Here is a 21,763-nt window from a genome sequence, read left to right as displayed (position 1 = left end):
GCGGGTACCCTGAAGACTTTGAAATGATCTTAAATTTTGGACTACTAAATGATCTTAAATGAAAAAGTTATCAACTATAAAGTTTTATACCTCGTCGAGCTCTACAATTTTAATATAAAATTTGTCTTCGTCCGAGATCATACGAAAAAAGTTATGAATTTATTTGCGTGGGACCATTTATAAGGGCGGGCCGTACCATCACCCACCTTTGGAAATCATTTTTTGCAGGGGGTGGTACCATCATTGCTCCTAGAAATGGCTAGTCCATGAAAACTCCGCACTTGAGACCTGATGTGGGAGTCGGCCAAGTCTGTATAGCATGCACCTTAGCTTCATCAACCTCGATCCCCTGTGGAGTCACAACATAGCCAAGAAACAAACTCGTTCGGTGCAAAAGGCGCAGTTGTCGAGGTTACCAAACAAACGTGCATCACGTAAAGCATTGAAAACAACACGTAGATGATTAAGATGTTCAAGTAAAGACTTGTTGTAAATCAATATATTGTCAAAGTATACCACCACAAATTTTTCCAATGAAAGGACGTAAGACCTTGTTCATTAAGCGCATGAAAGTATTAGGTGCATTAGTTAAACCAAAAGGCATTACTAACCACTCATACAAGCCAAACTTAGTCTTAAAAGCAGTTTTCCATTCATCTCCTAGTTTCATTCTGATTTGGTGATATCCGCTACGCAAGTCTACCTTAGAAAAAATTATAGAACCACTCAACTCATCAAGCATATCATCTAGCCTAGGAATAGGGTGACGATAACGAATGGTGATATTGTTAATAGCTCTACAATCTACACACATGCGAAAACTGCCATCTTTCTTTGGGACCAAAATAACAGGAATAGCACAAGGACTAAGGCTCTCAACATACCCACGGTTAAGGTGGTCTTGCACTTGGCGCTGAATTTCCTTAGTCTCTTCAGGGTTGGTCCGATATGCCGCACGGTTCGGCAAGCTCACTCCAAGTATGAAATCAATCTGATGCTCAATGCCTCGAATGGGTGGAAGGGCTAGAGGTATCTCAGCTGGGAAAATATATCGAAACTCCTGCAAAAGGTTAGTGACCGCAGGAGGCAAAGTGCTAGATGTATCATCCATGGAAAATAGCACATCTCGACAAATCAAAGCATAACAAGGCGCATCCTCATCACAAATTTCAGCAAGATCAGATTTAGTTGCAAGCATCACACCATCTTTCAATTTGATCGCATTAGGAGAAGAATTTGAAGCAACTTTATCATTTTTAGGTGGGAAAATAGAATTAGCTACTTGCTGATTTTCAGAAGTACTAGCAGTTTTACATGTAGATTTAGCAAGTTTTTCCATCTCAAATTGCACAATTTCAGCAGGGGTCATGGGGAGCAAAGTGAGTTTCTTTCCTTTATGCATAAGAGTATATTTATTGCTTCTACCATGGTGTGTAGCATCAGTATCAAACTCCCAAGGACAACCAAGTAAAAGTGAGCATGCTTGCATAGGCACAACATCAAAATCAGCAACATCGCTATACTCACCTAGGGAGAAATGAATCCTCGCAGTTTGCTTTACCTTAACCTTACCGCTGTTGTTGAACCATTGAATATGGTGCGGGTGAGGGTGATCACGTGTGGGAAGCTGGAGCTTGTCTACCATGTCCTGACTCACCAAGTTGTTGCAGCTACCACCGTCAATGATGATCCGAACAGGCCTCTTGTGCACGACGAAGAGAGTCTCAAATAAATTGTGGCGTTGTATCCGCTCCTCCTGTGCCATGTGAGCGCTCAAGACACGCTGCACAATGAGTTTCTCATGGCCCGCCGAAGCCGCTGCTCCTAAAATGGCTCCATCCTCATTGGAAAAATCGTCGTCGCCTGCAAGGTTAGCGGCAAGTGCAAATTCACCCTCAACATCACTAGCACTTACATATCCGCCGTCCTTTGTCGCAATGAAAGCTCATTTGCACAGGCAATCCTTCATGACATGTCCAAAACCCCTGCAACGATGGCACTGAATAGGTGCCGAACGACCCGTAGAGGTAGAAGATGACGAAGGCTTGTTGTTCGCCTTCATGCTCACTATTTTGCTCACCTCAGTCGGTGTAGTTGATGGAGGGGGTGCTGCTAGCCGTGTAGATGAAGTCGCTGGTCGTCGGGATGTAAAAGCCGATGGTGGTGAACGCCATGGCTGCCCGCTCGTCCGGGGTTGTCCGCTCGTCCGTTGACGTCTCTGCAATTCTTTCTCTGCCAACATAGCAAGATGGAACAAGCGATTGATAGTATTGTACTCTTTATAATCAATTATATCCTGAATTTCATGGCACAAACCATCATAAAAATGAGCCATTTTATCCTCATTGTCCTCCTCTACCTCAGCACGTAACATACCAATTTGCAGCTCTTGATAATATTCTTCTACTGAGTTGTTACCTTGATTAAGTCACTGTAATCTTTTGCCCAAATCACGTTTATATGAAGGAGGAACAAATCTAGCACGCTTTGCTCGTTTTAACCTATCCCACGTTGGTGGATCAGTGCCAGTTTTAACAAGTTCAGAGTACCAAAGAATAGCAAACCCAGTGAATTCACTAGTAGCTAATCTAACACGATGTATATCAGGCACCATATGAGCATTAAATTTCTGTTCAACCGACATCTCCCAATCTAGATAAACATCTGGATCATAGGTACCAGGAAATGACGATATTGAGAATTTAACCTTGGAATAAGGATCATTGTTACCTTGGGCGGGGTGGTTACCAGGGCTACACCTATGTGGAGGTTGTCGCTGGTCAGCATCCTCACCAGTGAGGGTGGCGTCATCCTCATTATCACCCTCATCCTCAGACGGTGGTGCTGGTCAGCGCAGTCGCTGCTCTTCCTCCATGTGGGCAAGGCGAGTAGCAATGGCTGCGATAGAACGCTGGAGCTGCTCAAGCGCTTGCGTCATCATCGCTGGAGCTGCTCAAGCGCTTGCGTCATCATCCGTGTGGTAGCATCAAGGTCCGCCCGAGAAACACACTCGTTGAAGTTGGATGGGCTAGTAGCTTCTTTGTCTTTGTCGGTTCCTGGAATGTTAGCAAAGAAAATAGGAAGTACAAAGCCCTATTCAAGTATGAGGGGGGGGTCTGGTGGCTATATGTGAGGTGGAACAACTCATCAGGCGTCTTACCCGCACTTGCAAATATTCTTACCAACACTGCAAGGAGGGTACCAGCCGGTGAGGGAACACCAAGCGGAGCATGGGCAGATCACCAAGGTTGAAGCTTTTTTGACTAGGAGAAAGTGGAGCTTGGGCAGGCTATGTAAGTAGCAAGGAACATATGATAGTAATAACAGATATGCAAACTGAATAAATGTTCGTAAGACTCGTCATAGTTGCTGGCCTAAATGTGCACCTAGTAGAAGTTGTAGAACAACAAGCGAGCAGGGTAAACCACAATGAGGCAAGTCAAAGGACAGGATCTCACAGCTCTGCTCAGGGTGTACCAAGTCTCAGGTGCTCCTCTGTAAATTTTTTTTTGTCTCTTTGTTTTTTTTTCTTTTTTGTGTTTTTGAATATTTTTTTCTGAACCAGGAGCACCTAAGAACCAAAAGAACCAAGCACACCAAGTTTCAACTTATGTGGATAATAGATGTGAGCTAGGGAAATTCACGAAGATACTAGAAAATGAGAAGAAACAACTTTGAACCTCAAAAACACAATCTTGCAAAGGGAATTACGGCAATCTGATTTCACCGAACTGGACAAAGTGGGGGAGAACCACGTAGGAAATTTTCTGTAGATGTCCGTGAAAAAAAATTGCCCCGTTTCGACCTCCGAGCAGAAAGTTATGGCCGTTTCAACATTTGCCCCGAAATCAGGGTTTTACGGTGGCACAAATGTGGCGGCTAGGGTTGGCGACGATGCGAGATGGGTGGCGGCACAAGGAAAAACATAACCAGACTTGGACACAATCTAAACCAGCAACAAAGACTCAACTACGGACACAAATTTAATAAAGCAACACTGAAATTAAAATTGGAAAGGCACAAAGGGGCTATAGGACGGGATTTTTTGTTGTGTTTTTCAGCTAGTAGACTCTAGGACAGTAAAAGGAAGATCACGAGAATTACCTAATGGGAAACCTGTGAATCTGATACCAGCTAATAGGGGTGTTGGTCCCGATCTTCCAGTAGGTAGGGTATGTTGGATTTGTGGAGACTCGACGTTGGCGATTTAGGGCTCCTGCCGAAACAGATTCACCCCATGATCGTTACACCACTGCTCCGTTGGTTATCACCCCCATCCAGGACGCGGATGACCTTGCCAAGAAGGCTAATCCCTGCAAGCGAATCCAAGAACACAAGCAAGAACGAGAAGAACACAATCCGAATTGCAGATGAATGATTAAGCACTCAAGTTGAGGTTTCATAAACCAATTGCAGCAGCCTAGTCGGTCCGGTGCAAGGCGAACTCCATCAAAAAGCATGAAGAATGAATCTAAGAAAAACCTAACCCTCGAAGGATGGCGGCTACTGAGGAAATAAGGGTTTGGGGTGTGCATACCCCTAGGGACGCGCCCCCTAATGGGCTCGACAGGATACATGGGCCAACGGCCCAAAGATGGTGACGCAGCACCCAGACAGATTCTGGACGTCAACTTCTTTCGACGATTCCTGTTGACTCCGGCCGTATTTTGCAGTGGACTGGTGCTATTGGAAGCTCCTCGAAATTATCTTTCCATCCATATAAAGAACGTCCAAAACGGCCTCCGTATGCCACCGGAGCGTCCAATTTACTACTTGCTACTCCTGAAATCCGAGGCTGAAACGAACCCGAGTTGTATTGCATCTCCAACTTGATTTGGGCGCCCTCGCTGGTCTCTTCCACTTCCAAAACTCTCTCCATGTCCTTACTGGTCCTCTCCTAAGTTCCTAATCACAATAATATCATTAGGTAGTATCTCATTCTTATAATCATGAAAGGACATACCTAAAAACGAGCTTACCTGTTGATTCATTTGTCGTGCTCCAGCTCGAGTGATTGGTCCTTGTACAACTTGAGGAGTATCGTGTGCATCCAAAGGAGTGATGTCCTCATCACATTCCGTGAACGTGCATGCCTGCATGTTCATTCCTGATTAGTTCAAGGTAAAATATATTCAAAATGTTTATGAACAGCCTGATCTTGAAATCATCGTCAATGTTGGGACACTTGAAGTACCTACACCCCTTCTTCCCCCTAGGTATGCGATCCTCCCGTACCTATAACCACGCACGGAAGTCGCGGTGGCATTTGGGGTGCTCACTCCATGGTGGAACCTCATTTTTCTCCTCCCTCCACGATGACATTTCTTAGAGGGAGACGCAACCTCACTACAAACGGTGGATTCGGGTTGGGAAGTGTTAGTAGTGCGTTTGAACATTGCCTGAATGTCTCATATATAGAACGCTACTGACAGGACCCATGGACCCTGTCCACAATGGCAAATGGAAAAAGACATGCACGGACATCATAGCCTGCACTGGCCCAACTATCAAAGTCTCTACACTAGCCTACATAATGTCAAAGTCACTAATAATGGACTAATTAGGCTTAATAGATTTGTCTTGCGATTTAGCCTAGAGGTTGTGCAATTAGTTTTATAATTAGCCTATATTTAATACTTTTAATTAGTGTCAAACATCCGATTTTAACCGCTATCTCCCAAACACCCTCTAAATATACGATAAATCTGACCATCCAAGAAACCAAACTTTTTAGATGTACATCGCATCTGACTCTCTGAGTGCAGGTATAAAATGTTCAGTGCCATTAATTGCGCTGTAACATGCACATGCAGCGAAGCGTATTTGCGGGCTCTGTAATAGAAATAATCTCATCGGTAACTCTTCGCCTGTTAGACTTCGGTATAAGTAAAATACTTGCATATTTTAAATACATCAAACCCAGTTGTTTGCCCACCTCGTCTGTTTACTCCCAAAGAAAAGTAACTAAAAGGAGACTTGGGTGTTTGTTTCCTACGAGCTAAATGTCACATCGGATGTTTGATACTAATTAGGATTATTAAATATAGACTAATTAAAAAATAATTGCACAGATGGAGGTTAATTTACGAGATGAATCTATTAAACCCAATTAATCCATAATTTGACTATGTGGTGCTACATTAATCATGGGTAATGATAGATTAATTAGGCTTAATAGATTCGTCTCACGAATTAGCCTAGAGCTTTTGCAATTAATTTTATAATTAGCTAATGTTTAGTTCTCCTAATTAGCATTCGAATATTCGATGTGACAAGGTGACAAAGGTAATCTTGTGGAGTCAGCTCCTCGACGCAAGACATAAATTGTTCTTTGGAAATGTAAACGAAAACTATAAATATCGTACTAGTTGGATCTACACAAGAATCGATGCTCTTGACCGACTTGTGTGGCAGGTAAACGAAAACTATAAATATCGTACTAGTTGGATCTACACAAGAATCGATGCTATTGACCGACTTGTGTGGCAGGTAAGGTCTCAAGTAAAAATGTGATTTAATTTGTTTTCTCAACTCAATATTGAAGAATCCACCTGTACAGTCGTTTCTAAAAAAAACAACAGAGTCGGATTTGACCTAAGTGCCTTGCCAAATACTTTCGACAATCGATGGCAATTTAAGATCGTCTGTGAAAATGGCATCAGCCGTCGGTAAAGTTCAAGGGCATTTTCACCGTACAAAAACCTACTAAAAATGACATTAACTCAATTTCTATCCGCAAACCGACTATGAAAACACTTATTCGTACATTTTATTTTCTAGGTACACACTATTCTTTCACCTCTAATAGAAAACTATTTTTACCCAAACATTGAACCTAGCTGAACAAAGTTTCTCAACAAAAGATCAAACATAGGGCAAAACTTTCATTGTATTTGGGTTAATCCGCGAGCTGAAAACAAGGTCTATGGTTGACAAGCAATAAAACCACTAGAGCAACAAACTCAACAAATGGAATCGAAATCCCAACTTTGTAGTTAAACAACTTTTTTTTATGAAGTTGTTTATATATCTAAATTATCATCAAAAGTTTCGGCTAATAATGATTAAAAGGAAAAACATCTCTCCAATATCTACTGCATAGGTGGAGTGGCTATGGAGCACCATGCGCGAGCACGCAATTACAGGTTCAATTGTCAATCGAAGACTTCTGGAAATATAGGGCAAACAAGATTCCTTGGACACTTCTTGTGCAAATTTGTTTTCCTATTTTTTGTGTAAGAATCTATTTTTTTGAAGACAGTTCGTGGCTAGAACCGCTGTACCGTCTGTTCCAATACCTATTCGGACAGATGCATGTTTCATTACAGTCTGTTCAAAAACCGCCAGTACAAATGGTTTAGAACCGAAGTACAGCTTGTTTCTGCAGTAGTGACTGTTCATGAAAAGTAGATTTTATTTTTGCACTGACATGGTTTCCAAACATAACTTTGACAACACAAATAATTTTGATTTCAATATGTCTAGGTATGCCAACAAAACTACTTTACTATGAATGAATTTTGACACATTTGTTCTGTTTGACCTATCATGTCGAAATGTGCAAAACATATTGCAAGTCATAATTTTAAAAGCTTTATTGCCTATTTGTCATAAACGCTTTTAAAAACATGAGGGAGGATGCTGTCTCTATCAAGGAAAAATTCCCAAAATTAATTCAGAGGTTTGATCACAACTACAAAAACTATATGTACATGCTGGTATAGCATTCGCAGAAGCAGCTAAGCCACCAGCCTCTCCGCGCAAGCGCATGCGGACATGACCATTTCCTCAGGCAGTCATGCTACTATAATAAAAGAATCTCAAATTCAGATCCATTTTGTTTAGTAGATATAAATAATACATCTTTAGTGAAAACTTCATTTTTAACTTATTCATTCAGAATGTGGGGTTTATGCTTATCTCAGCCTACCAAAATAGAAGCTGAATAAAATTAATTTGAATATGTTGCACTACTTAAAAAAAGTTTGCACAGGAGCGGTTGAATGGTATTTGCAAGGTCGAGCGGGATGCCCGCTTCTGTGAAAGAAATTGCTGTTTGCAGAGGCGGGCGATCTAGCCCTGCAAATGCTATTTCCAGTGACGGGCTATGTCGAGACCGGCCCGAAGAAATCTCTACTCTTAAAAAAACCAAAGAGGAGAAAAAACTTCGTACGTCGTCTGCCCCTCCGCTCCGTTCACCCGTCCACTTGCTCCCGCGTCCTCCGCGCATCCCGGTCCGCCCTCCGATGGAACGCCTTGAAGCCCACCGTGCGCGCCGTCCGCTGCCCCTCCTCGCGCTCCGCGCTTCACGCTCCGCCATCCGATGTTCCCCTCGCTCGCCTACTCCTCCTCCCTCGCCCAGCATCGCAGCCGCCGCCAGCAGTCCCCTCCCCTCCATCCACCCCGAGTCCCCGACCAGATCCCTACCCTTGCTGTCCACTCCGCCGCCGCCGTCGGTCTCCATCCCCGCCGGATCAAGCGAGGCGCCACCTCTCCCCATCGACCGGGGACACGGCGCGACAGTGCGGTTGCGTGGTCGGAGGTGGTGACGCCCCCGACATCCTCCTCCACGGCGTGCCCGCCCGCCCACAACCCAGTCTTCTTCGGCCCCGGCGCCCCGTGGGTGCAGCAGCCCCAGCGCACCGCGGCGGCGGCCGCCATGCTCGGGCTGCCGTCCGGCGTGTGCGCACCATCACGACCATCTTCAAGTGCACCCGCGGTGGCGGGGTTGGGGCCAAATCCAAGCCTCCAGGGACGATGCCGGCCCATCGCCTTTGGTTCTACGCCGTCGAGTGCGGCTGCCTACAAAACAACATTGCTTCACTATTGTTCTTCTTCCTAGGTACGTTCTGAAATCTTATCAGCAACCTCTCCTTGCTACCAATTAACGGATCCACTCATTCTCCTTCAAAACAAGGTCCAAGTTCAGATCTTTTATGCTCCCACTCAGCACACAAATGACTAGCACGACAGGGACGACGATGTTGCCGGCAGGGGGCTGGAGCTCCCGTGATGCAATAGGCCCCATCCTGGATGCAGTTTCACTGGATGGAGGGGGACCTACAAGAGCAACGCCTGGGCAGTTGTCAGTCACGGAACTCATTGCAGCCTGGTAATGTCGTAATTAACTGGTTAATTAGTCTTTAAATACGATGTACATAGACTAAGCATGTGTAAATCTGTTAGTTCCTACTTCTAGCATCCATTTGTGCAATTCTCATTATAGTGGCTGTAGTGCATTGAGCATAGAAATTATTTTTCATTGGTATTTCATTTGTAAAAAAAAATAAAAACATGTTTGATTGCTTCTGTTTATCTGGAGTGGTGGTGAGATGTTTTGGCCTTGGCAAGTGTGTACAGATTCAAATGTTTTTTTTGTCAAAGGTTAATTAGACTTTTGATTTTTATGATGCATTCTGTTCTCTCTTCATATACACAGTTGCTTCCACAATTGAAATCGAGTACGTGCCTGGATGCATGAGTTGCTTTAAGGAGGTTTTCTATTTATTGACTTCACTATGTTCTTTGGAGTTGCTGCTCTCGAATGGCTGTCTCATTATCAAAGCAAATGGTGGTCTGAATCAACAATGAATTTCTGAACTGGGAGGATCAAAGCAAGTGGTGGTCTGAAGCAACAATGAATTTCTGATCAAAGCAAATGGTACGTACCAGCATTATTATTAATTTTTGAACAATGTATGTTTATGTTCATAATTTTTACAACGGGTAGGAAATATTTTCATTATTTTTCGAAGAGCCAGGGGAGTTGGCTCAGTTCAAGGTATTGCTTGCACAAGCACTATGAAGCTCTTTTTAAAACTGGAACAAGGTGATTTATATTTTCTTCTTGCTTCACAGTTTTTAAGAAAGGAATATGGAATCCCCTTTGCTTTTTCACCACTAAGGCATGATGCAGTTTTCCTAATTTCTACGATGATCTACTTGATTAAGTAGTCCATGTACTACTACACGCAGGGTGAAATGTTCATAATAAACTTCAAGTCTTGGCTTAAATCATTGAGGGGCACATTGTGGAAAGGAGTGACCTTTTGTGATTTTGTTTAACCGATGCTGATAAGATTCATTCATGCAGTGGCCAGCAGGGTGTGGTGGTGACTGGTGATGCCTGAATCTCATTGATGATTGGCTCCAATAGACTAAGGGATCTGATAATGGAATGGATGCCCACAAAATCAAATGGTATAAGCCAGAATGTAGATGTCATTATTGTAAAGGCACCTCTTAGTTGAGTATGAATTCAGTTAGTCAAACACACATCAGGCTTGTGCAAATCAAGAATTTGATTATTATTTTGGATAAGAATTCGATTAGTTATTTAATTTAATGGAAGGTTACTCAATCATGCTGCATGATTTACTAGCTGGTAGCCTACTCAGTGATGCTCTGTACTGGTTAGAATTCTAATCCTAATTTGATTTACAATTCTGTAAGCAAAATTTTTAGTGATAGCACTTGTCCTAGATGATTCATTTTGACAGAAGTTGAGAATCACCGGTGAAAGTGTGTGCAGGATTAAAAGGTAAGCCCGTGATGTAGATGCAAATAGATTTTGGCTACTATAGAGTACTTAGTCTCCACCGGTGATTTAGTTTTATATTTTCCCATAATTTTACGAAGGACTGCCATGTATAGGTTGTGTAATCTTTACCTATTATTAAAGCAAGTAACGTTTCTGCCTGGATTTTTCGTCTGTCGGGCTATTTTTCAAAAAAACCCCTAACATTTTGTGATATCAACCCGCAGTCCAATTCTGAGTATAGGGGGGCTCGAGTGGAAAAAAATAGGAAAACGAGGGATTAAAGCGAAAAGAGTTCCGCTCCCTCGTTCCCCTCCCCTCTCTCGGGGGATCGAGATCCGCCGCACTCCGTCCGGCTCCGGTCCCGCCCCTCGGGGGATCTAGACGCCGCCGCTCCGTCCGGCCCTCCACCTAGCTCCCTTGTTCCCCTCCCCTTCCTCCGCCGCCCTCCCTCTGGGGATCTAGCCGCTGCCGCTCCGTCCGGCCCTCCACCCCATGTCCACCGACGACCTCCCGCCATCCTCCGACATCGACGTCATCATCCTCTGTCGACTTCCCGCCGCCGCTCCGTCCGGATCCGGGGCCTGCGGCCATTTCCCACCTTCGCCCTCCACCCCATGTCCACCGACGACCTTCCGCCGTCCTCCGACATCAACGCCATCATCATCTTCAGGGACCCGCGCGACGCCGATTGTGTCGACTCGGTAATGGCCAGCGCATCCTCGAGGCGGCAGCGAAGCGGGCAGCGATTGGAGTGGAGGCTAGATTGCCACGAGAGCTCGCTTCCGATTCGGATCGGAATCGAGGCTGAGTCGGGGCCAGACTGCCAGGAGAGTTCGCTGCCGAATCGGATCGGAATCGAGGCCGACTTGGATCGGAATCGAGGTTGCGTTCTTGCCTGTATACATAGCTGCGGGATGGAACTCCGCCTCGCCCGACCCTTGGTCCCGAGGTCGGATGCGCCTGACCCCTTGGTCCCGGGGTCGGATGCGCCCGACCCCTTGAGGGTGGAACTCCGCCTCGCCCGACCCTTGGTCCCGGGGTCGGATGCGCCCGACCCCTTGAGGGTGGAACTCCGCCTCGCCCGACCCTTGGTCCCGGGGTCGGATGCGCCCGACCCCTTGGTCCCGGGGTCGGATGCGCCCGACCCCTTGAGGGTGGAACTCCGCCTCGCCCGACCCTTGGTCCCGGGGTCGGATGCGCCCGACCCCCGAGTGAAGCTCCGCCTCGCCCGACCCTGAGTCCTGGGGTCGGGAGTGTCCGACCCCTGAGCGGAACGTTGGAGTTGCCGGTTTTGTGAATGTGTGGGATAACTGTTGTTGACATTTATTATTTCTGTTTCAAATAGGTGATTCTCCTGCAAACAAAAAAAACACACTTTCTAAATGGTATGCCTTGATTGCTGTACTCGGAAACATATGGATTTCCTTGCTGTCTGCTTGCTGTTAGGGAAGAAGAGCATTGATAGGAAATATGTAAAGATAGACAAGAAAAGTGTCCCTGATAGTAATTAAAGTGACAAAAAGTTTTTATTGGGAAAATTACTTCCTTATGTCTGAAAAATACTCCATTGATTGTTTTCGATTATTTATTTGTGCTAAGCTTGATGGGCAACATTGGGCACAGAGAGCGCAGGTCTTGCAAATGAAAATTCTTGTTCAAAGTTCAAAAATGGTACGAACAAACGTATAATAACGTGACAGCAAGTAATGACCCGTAGCAACGCACGGGCATTTCTATTATAATATAAATGTTTTGTTGCCCGTAGCAACGCACAGGCACGATCCTAGTTGAATAAAAAACAAAAAAATACAATCCCGAGTGCCGCCGCGTCGCTTCCCCACGGCGCTGGGCCGCCAGTGTGTCGCTTCCCAATGGGGCTGGGCCACCTTGCGCCGACGGCGGCCAGCTCACGCACTCGCTTGCCACGGCCGCCGCTGGGGTTCGCCTCCATGCGCCGCCACGCGGGCCTGCGCGCCGGCTGCCGAGACGCGCCCTGCTGCTGGAGCAGCTCCGCGCCAGCCGGGGCCCCCCGCCGTGCCGCTACCACCTAGGTGCGGCTGCCGGAGCAGCACGAGGGGGCGCCGCCGTCAAAGAAGCTCTGCGCCGGCGAGCCAAGGCAAGGGGCCCCGCCCCACGCTGCGCCAGGGAGCTGGCCGAGGCAGGGGGACCTGTGCTGCGCTGCGTCGGGGAGCCGACCGCCCGCCCCGCGGCTCGCCGGCCGGCCGGCCGAGTCTCGGGCCCCGCCCCGCGCTGCGCCGGGGAGCTGGCCGAGGCAGGGATCGCGCCGCTTGCCGGCCAGCCGGCCGACCATAGGTCCGCACTCGCCGCCCGCAGGGCCGGTGCTCAGGGACGCGCCGTCCACCTGTGGAGGAGAGAGAAAGAAGGAGAGAGAGGAGTGGAAGGGAGGCTAGAGGTGAATGGGACGAGATAAGATCTGAGAATAGATAAGGTTTGGTAGAATGGGAGTGGAGCGCACCATGTGAGTGAGGCGCCGGGCTCTGTTCTTTTGTTTTCGCAGGATCGGGCGACCATTCCGTCCGCTCCTGGAAATCCAAGCCACCCAGATTTTCAGGAACGGTTCGTTGGAAATAGCTCCTATTTCTAGGAGCGGCTCACCCCATGCCCCTTCCGTCCTTGGAAATATCCAGTGGCAGGTCGGAAACTACGGTGACCGATTCTTATTGTAGGAGCGGGTAACCGTTCGATCCGACCTAAAAAGAAAATGGGGCACGCTTACAAATCGTTTTTTGTAGTGTTGGTCGATGATAGTTAAGAACTACTATCGACTGATTTAAAAAAGGTTTTCTAAAGATTATTGAGCCACAAAGATTTCAAATATTCATCAAATGGACATTTTGACGGACATATCTTGCCTAGCACACATATAGTTGGACTCACTTGTCCGATTGTTGATAGATAGCATCGTTAGTGTTGTTTGTAATCATCGCTTTACACGGGAATTTGATCCAAAATATCTTTGTTGTATTGTAGATCATAAGATTGTAACAATATATTGGTTGTTGTGAAAGGATGGATAGAGCAACTGAGTAGCATCCAATAGGTCTACGACTATGGGAGCGAATTAAATAGATCTTAAAAAAATTATATTAAAAATAGGTTGGGCTTCCCCGCTGATTACGGTAAAAAAACAATATATTGGCTGGTAGCGCATACTGATCTTTGTATGTCTTTTATATATATATATCTTGCTAAAACTTTTAGGTCCCCAACTGGAACAATCGTGTAGGATGAAACCCTCTGCCACAGGTCCACCCGTGGCCTTCTCACTACGTACATTCCATCCACCACATATATATACTGGCACGAATATATATGGTGGATGGAACCTTTGGAGGTCTTAGAATCTCCACGGGTGAATTTAAGGAAAGCATGTCTTACCTAAATTAAATCTCCTGAGTAGATGAGATGGTAAGGATACTACATACAAGGTGAGAGGTCTTGTGTTCGAATCATATGCACCGTGTGCGCATATTTCAGGAAAAAATCGTATGACCTGTGACTTTAGGATAAATTGTGTGTAGGCCTCCCTAAACTCAAGACCAATGTTATTAGTCTCAATTTCACATTACTGGTTGTACATCCAGTACTTAGGAGGGGTTATCAGCCGGTGTTAAAAGGCCAATTTTCTAGTAGCATCTTGTAAGGGTTAATTGACGTAGGGCTCTATTCCAAAATCAAAGAAATGGACTTCGAAGATAAAGCTAATTTGGACTGAATAATTTTTTTCTAACACTTGCCAGCATTTAAGTCCACATCAGAAAAACGATTACTTTTTTCATGATTCATTTGATAAAAACAAACAAGATGTTGAATCGCCACTAACGTATGGGAAGCACAAGAACATGAAGAGGGAGTAATACCGAATATGCTATCGTCTCTGCTCTGGCAGCAACCAGCTTTTAGAGGCTGTTTGGATACGAGGGGCTAAACTTTAACAGTGTCACATCGAATGTTCGGATGCTAATTAGGAGGACTAAACATGAGCTAATTATAAAAATAATTGCAGAACCTTGTGCTAATTCGCGAGACGAATCTATTAAGCCTAATTAATCCATCATTAGCAAATGGTTACTGTAGCACCACATTGTCAAATCATGGACTAATTAGGCTTAATAGATTCGTCTCGGGAATTATACTCCATCTGTGCAATTAGTTTTGTAATTAGCTTATGTTTAGTACTCCTAATTAGCATCCGAATATCCGATGTGACAGGTGTTAAACTTTAATAGGGTGTTCCCAAACACCCTTTTAGTTTTAAACGAACTGGATATATTTTTGTACTGGAAGTCAAACTTCTGTTAGTTAGATAGATGTACATCGTATTTGACTGTATCTCTAAAAATGCCGGTATAAAGTATGCACCGCCATTAATTGCTCTGTAACATGCACATGCAGTAAAGCGTATTTGCGGGCTGTAGTAGAAGTTTCATTTTTTAACACTTCGCTTGCTTGTCAGACTTTGTTGGTAAGTAAAATAGCGCAAATCCAGCTGTTTGCCCAATTAGTTGGTCCGGTTGCTTTGAAAAGAAAAGGAAATAAAAGGAGACCTGACAAGACTTGTTAGAATCCGTCAACTTCTGCAGCGTACTAAGATAAAGTTGTTCAAAGAAAATATAAATGAAAACTATAATTCCATAACACCGCATTATAGTTGTATATTCATCACAACAATTGAACGTACTGATAGACTAGATCTAAGGTACTCCATCCATCCCAAATTATATGTCGTTTTGGGTTTTGTAGGTTCATACCATTTACTATGCACCTAGCATCTAGACATAATATATATCTAAGTGCATAGCAAAATCTATGAATCTAGAAAAGCAAAACCACTTGTAATTTGAGATAGAGGGAGTATGTGGCAGCTCTAACATTTCTCCTTTATACACTTTTTTTTTATATAGGGAATTCTCTTTCACAATTTTAGTATATCGGGGTAGGTGCGCGAAGCATTAAATATCCTTTCCCTTTCATCTCCACTGACATGTGGGTACCCACATGTCAGTTCTTGTCTCTCTCTATCTCTCGCCCCACACACATGGCGTAGAGAAGCGGCACACGTGGTGAGGCCTGGCTTGCAATGAGGCGATATGCCGGTGAAGTGGGCTCAGGTGCAATGGCTGGCAATGGCAGAGGCAGGGACATGGATGCACCCGTCACGGAGGTCGACGGTGACGGACTCAATGGGGTGCACGCGGTGAGTAATGGCGGATGTGCTGGGTCGATAGATGAGTAGTAGCAAGACACGGGCAATGCACAAACGACATTGAGAGCTATGGATGCACAGTCGGTACAGGTAAGGAGGCAACAACATGTGAACGTGGCGGTGGGCAGCCCCCTAGGTGGCGGCTTTGTGCCATGGGTGTAGTGGGTGATGGAAGGTGGGGGGAATTACGCAGGCAGTCTATTCGTGGCCTCGCCTAGGGCGACACATGCTGGGATCATGAGGGAGGCAGCACTTGACCTGAACAGGCATGCACGGGGAGTAGTCACGGACAGAAGAGGATGCGGGAGGGAAACAAGAGAGGATGTGTCTCTCCTTTTCTTTTGGGGAGAGGGAGGAGAATAAAGGGGGAATTGAGGAAAAACATAAAGGAGATTGAAAATTTTCACTTGGGTTGGTGCATGAGCCACAATTTCTTATAATAGTCATCAAATGGACATTATGGCTGACATCTTCCCTAGCGTATACATAGCCTATATATTCTCTGTCAGGCTCACTTAAGTTGCTTGATGTCTAGCATCAATGGTGCAGGCTACTGGGGATTTTCTTTATTGAAACACAGTATACATGTAGAGACACACATATACATATGCATATTCACCCCTGTAACTGTTGGTATGCACACCCTACATGTTTTGTCATTTTTTTAAAGTAGACACACATATGTATACGCACACTCACCACCCCCTATGAATGTAGGTATGCACATCCAACCCCTATCAACACTTTTTTTTTGAAATACTGTACACAAGCATAGACCCATATACATAGACTTAAGCACACTTACCCCTATGAATGAAGGTACGCACAATCTATCATTACGAAGATATTCGAGAGATTGAGCTGGTAGATCTTGAGATTGACAAAATCAACATACATATCTCGGTATTTACATGCACGTCGTAGTACCGTTAAATTCTAAAATAAGCCACATGTTAATATGAGTATATGACTCGAATCTAGGTGAACAGATTTCACCTCAAGGAACCCAACCACGTCGCGGTTACTGGGGAATTTAAGTCAATGGAACCTCACGTTTTGTTTTAAGCCACTTCCAATTCTTTTTGTTGTCTCGTATGAGCTCATGCTATATAAACCATGGAGCGGACACTTGTCCGGATCCAATCTATCTTCTCTTTGGACAACGGCTGCAGCTAGTAATACCGGTGGTAAGCCCCAAATCCTTTGTTATTATGTCCTTGTGTAGTTGCATATATGGCTTACCATTGACGTGGTTAAAATGATACATGCAACAAATGCTATAGTTCTTACTTTCCTTCGTTATGTTTATGACAAAGGTTCTCCTGGTATGTCGCCAAACGAACTTCCTACGAAGAGAGGGCAAATTCCACAACAACCTTCGGAAACACTTTCCAGTGTTCCAAGACAAAAACAAGCAGTGGAAGGTATAGCCGCAGTAACGAATTCAACAAGTTTGAGAATGCATGTAGCTATAAATTAAATTAAAGCAAAAATAGTGTGCAGTCAAATGTCAAATGTCTTTATTTACTAATACTCATCTATGTCTTTATATCGGATCTCAGCCAGGAGCAATTTTATTTCAAATTATATTAATTGTACTTTGTGGAATCGTTAGTTGTCATTTTACAGTCATAATTGTACAAAATTCTCTACCCTCCATCATAGATCCATGGACGTGTGAACCACTGATGATTGACATTCTATCAATGGTTCCAGGAGATAATGTTTTATCAGTATAAACCATTTTTAAGATGGTCTTGCAGTTCTATGTATAGACCACATGTATGCTGCTTTGTAAGTGTCCAGTTTGGAATTTATAAGTACATGCATATTCCATAGGAAATTTGTTCATGCATGTTATAGTGCACATGACATACATTTAAGTGCTGCTTTAATTTCTAAACTCCAAAATCAGGTACATTTGACTCTCGATTTTTGATTCCCCACTCTTTCTCAATAATTAAATAAAAATCATGCAATTAGAGAACTTGATATGTTTCACAAAAAAGCTCTGTATATTTGACTGCTTTTCCATTTCATGGTCATCTATTGCAATTCAATAACTAACCCTAATTCATAAAACTTTTACAATCGTTGCATGCAAGTGGACATTTCCTTCACTCCCTCAATCTAGTTCTTTTCGATCAACATGTATTTACATAGATCCACAGTTTTATCGGCATGATCAATCAAGTATAACTCAATAGATCAATTAATCCAATGCATGCATGCATTAGCGAAAGAATCGGAAAAAAGATGGTTTAACCATGCTTTTCTTAAAGCTTCAAACACTTGATTAATCAATTCATGGTTTTCATACACATGTTTCTCACTTTCACAGATGCGGTTGAAAAAATTGTGGCTGTAACAGCTGAGTGGGACGTTGATGGAACCTCTTTTGTGGCATCCAAGACAATGAGCTTTGCCGAAGTTAGGGAAACAATCAAGACGAAACTTGGCTATACCGAGGATGAAAATAAGTCAATGATAATAATTGCAAAATTGAACAGTGGCACAATGGCCGTGGATGACGATAAGGTCTGGGGGAAGTTTTTCGAAAAACCAGATCAGGAAATTTACCTAAATGTCAAAATCAGACCAAAGAACCCAAGTGGATCACGCGAACACAAATAATAGTGCAAATGGAGCAACGTGAGGAACCTCATCTGACTTACACCACTCCTGGCTCTTGAGTTATTCATCGTTAAGTCTTTGAGGTGTTTCATCATTTTTAAATATGTCTTCTGAATCCTTTTGTTTTCCTTCGAATTTGAATTTGTAATAAACTGGCCACCGTGTGCATTCTTCAAATGCAGGGCGCTGGGCTAGATGTCTCCGTTCCAGTAACTCAGACCTTATATTTGATATTTCGTTTGGACCAAAACTTTATGTGTGAGGAATTTTATCTTTCATTCTTATGTTTGCTGTAGAATGGTTCTGCAATTGTTCTTGCATCAGATAAATATCTCAGAGCGCAAATAAATGACGAGAAGGCGCATTCATGAGTCATGTCATGCATGTTACCAGACCCAAGTCAATGTTTCTCTACAAGGATCATTGCAAGGCAACACTTAATTTGTAGACATACATGCCATGGTGATAGCTGTTGTTTATAGCTGAATTTGTCATAGGTAACTTCTCTGACATGCCTTTGAGATAAAACTAGCTAGGATTCTGAATAATCACAGTGTAAACTTCCTTACGTCAGGAATTTGGCGGTAGAGTTGAGGTAACGTAGAGTACCCGGCTCATAATAGTGTATTATTTCTGGAATATGCTATTCGTCACTATTCCTTTGTTCTCAAGAGATTGGTTAGACGTATTGGGGAGCCGCTAAAAGATTCAGTGCGGGACGCCCAGGAGTTATTGCATGTAAATCCTTCCTGTCTTATGATTTTATCCGACCGGCTTGTTTTGACTTCTTGTAAGTTGTGCCTCCTTTTTTATTCAAGGTCTGGTTGTTGACCGTGACCATCGCTTAGATGAGTTGAATCCAGAGCTACCGGAGCACCAGAAGACCGGAGCTGCTTTGGAGCTGTTTCTCTGCCGTCTGGGCTGAGTGTGAGTAGCTGCAGCTCAGACAACTTCCCATGAGCGGTTTCGGAAGAAACTACGAGGGGGTTGTGGAAGCCGGGAGCCACTGCTACCCCATAGGGCCCGATGACAATCAAGGGTGAGAGCAGGCGCAGCCATATACGATCCCAAGACCCTTGACATGATTCGACATAATCAACAAAAGGCCGCAGATCTTGCGGACATGCGGAGCTTGCTCCCAAGCAACAGAAGACCACACGTCATCTGCAGAAAAGGGCTGCACCAAGCGCTCCCACGGTGCCAATCCAGCATCGGAGACGCTGCTCAACTTTCATCGGAGACTGAAAAAATTCATGTCACCAAATTTTCGTCACCGATGTAAATCACATCGGAGACGCGAATTTTCCGCGTCACCGATGATCCCTCATCGGAGACTGAAGGAAACGACCATAGGGGGAAGGGGAGCCTTTAAAATTCTTCTAGGAGAACAAGACCTACGTCCCAACTACCATCCCAAAACACACTTAGTGTTAACTCGTCAAATAGTCAAGATGATACAAGTCAACTCGTGACAAGTTCAGCCTAGGAACAATTTGATATTCTCAATACATAGCGCAAGCAAAGCATAAAGTAACTCCAACAAACTTGCACAAATGAGACGAAGTAAAGACACTAACCACTTACTTTTTAGACATGGAAGGATTAACTAAAGGTTACTCGACTAAGCATCTCAGGATTAGCAAGGCAAAGTACTGTATAAATAGCTAAACAAGATGACAATGATTAACTAGTAAAGTGTAAGAATTAACAGAGGACTAAATGATTAAGCTCACTGTGCTTGGTGGATGTCTTCCTGGTGGCCTGCTCTGTGCCAGCTGGGCCGCCTGTCTGCCTGGGAACTTGGGCCGCCTGTGCTTGGTCTGGTTGCGCGTGTGGGCCACTGCACCTGGCCCGCTTCACTAGCCTGGCACTAGCGCACGGCCTGCTGGCCTGCTGCTGTTGTCGCTGGTCCGCCTGATGCTAGCACATGGCTTGCTGGGCCTGCTTGCTGCTGCCGGCCTGCGTCGCGCTCAGCCTGCCTCGCGCCTGGAGCACGCGGCCTGCTTCTCTGGGCCTGCTGAGCCGCTTGCTAGGCCGCCTCCCTGCTGCTGCGCAGGCCTGAGTCGCTGCCTGACCCTGGCGAGCGAGCGGCCCGCTGACCACGCTGACCCTAAAGGCTAATAGATCCCTAGCAAAGATCTCGAAAAACTCAAGTATCCATCACGAATTTTGGAGATAACCGAAACACTATACGAATAACACGGTTTGGGAAAAACTCAAATTCAAGCTAAATTCGTGAGGGATTTGGAGATCACATCAAAGATGCTCACAAGGGTTCTAACAACAATTTTCCCCAATAAATCTCAAAAATCCCCAAAAATAGCTCTGAAAATACTAAAAAGAAAAAGGAAGAAACAAAAGATTTAGCCACAAATTTGAACCACAAATTTGACTAAATCACGAGGCTAGATTCTCATCTACCTCCTCACCTCTCTCTAAGCACTTGGCTAGCCTCTAAACAAATGAAATTAGGGTTCCAAGCACACATCTAAACTAGCCAACTCTAGCATATATAGTCTCTGGTTGATGATGAAAATACCCCTATAGCTATAACTAGGATAACCGCCCACGCAGGGGCATTTTAGTCTAGTTTTTTTAGACGCATCGGACGGACACGCCACCTTCACGACTTTGCTTCGCCTCGACGCAAGCTTCGCGATGATGCCACGTGCCCTCCTTCTCGAAGCTCCAGCCGCAACGAGCTCGCCCCTGATTTTGAGGCCCAAATCGAGAAACTTACCTGCGCAGTGGTTTTGAGGCCCAAACCACCCAAACCGGCCATCTCCGCTTGGCTGCCACGCGACTTCCTCGATGTCGACGCGTGTCTGACCTCCGCCGAGCCTCCCGCTCGACTCGACCGACCCCGTCTCCATCCCGTCATGTTCTCTTACTTTTCCATGCACCATGTGGATTGCCCATGACTTTGCCTGAACTCCTCGGGTCCCTCGGTTCAAGCCTACTCACGTTTACCCTTCACCACCCTTGCTCCATCGGCATGAAGCTTTCGTTTGACCTTCACTGCACGTCATCGGCCGCCATGTCACATCCTACACCTGCACATCACAAGCCAAGCAAAATCATTCCACACAACATTGTCAATCACTCATCATCTAAGGATGACCACCATTGGTCCTCAATCTCCCCCTTGATGAGTGCATTGACAACACCCAACACAAATTCGTAGGTTGAAAAGAAGAAAAGAAGGGGAAAGAAAAAAGAAAGGCTCATTCAAGTAATCAAAATACCAAGGGTAAAAGGCAGACACAAGATCACTCGAAATTCGAAGTCTCGGTCCCCTAAGACAAGGGCAACGTCTCTACACAACTGAGACAAAAACATATTATCCCTCAAGAAGAGGCAGA

At 44.8% G+C, this 21,763-nt stretch overlaps 1 protein-coding gene and 1 long non-coding RNA gene across 2 annotated transcripts; one reads left to right on the top strand and one right to left on the bottom strand.

Annotated features, from left to right (window-relative positions):
- Nucleotides 1–505: 505 nt before the first annotated feature.
- On the bottom strand, nucleotides 506–2,174 carry LOC140221776 (uncharacterized). The gene is made up of 2 exons (XM_072291736.1): nucleotides 2,118–2,174; nucleotides 506–1,927 (listed from the first exon to the last, which is right to left on the bottom strand). Exons 1-2 carry the CDS (start codon nucleotides 2,172–2,174, stop codon nucleotides 506–508), a joined length of 1,479 nt encoding a protein of 492 aa, XP_072147837.1.
- A 14,660-nt stretch (nucleotides 2,175–16,834) lies between these two features.
- Nucleotides 16,835–18,683, top strand: LOC117842934 (uncharacterized). Its single transcript, XR_011897468.1, has 3 exons — nucleotides 16,835–16,954; nucleotides 17,084–17,191; nucleotides 18,109–18,683. It is a non-coding gene; the product is annotated as an uncharacterized lncRNA (long non-coding RNA).
- Nucleotides 18,684–21,763: the final 3,080 nt, after the last annotated feature.

Source organism: Setaria viridis, chromosome 2 (assembly GCF_005286985.2).
Source record: "Setaria viridis chromosome 2, Setaria_viridis_v4.0, whole genome shotgun sequence".
NCBI classification, from domain to species: domain Eukaryota; kingdom Viridiplantae; phylum Streptophyta; class Magnoliopsida; order Poales; family Poaceae; genus Setaria; species Setaria viridis.
This window is presented reverse-complemented; position numbering and strand designations above follow the sequence as displayed.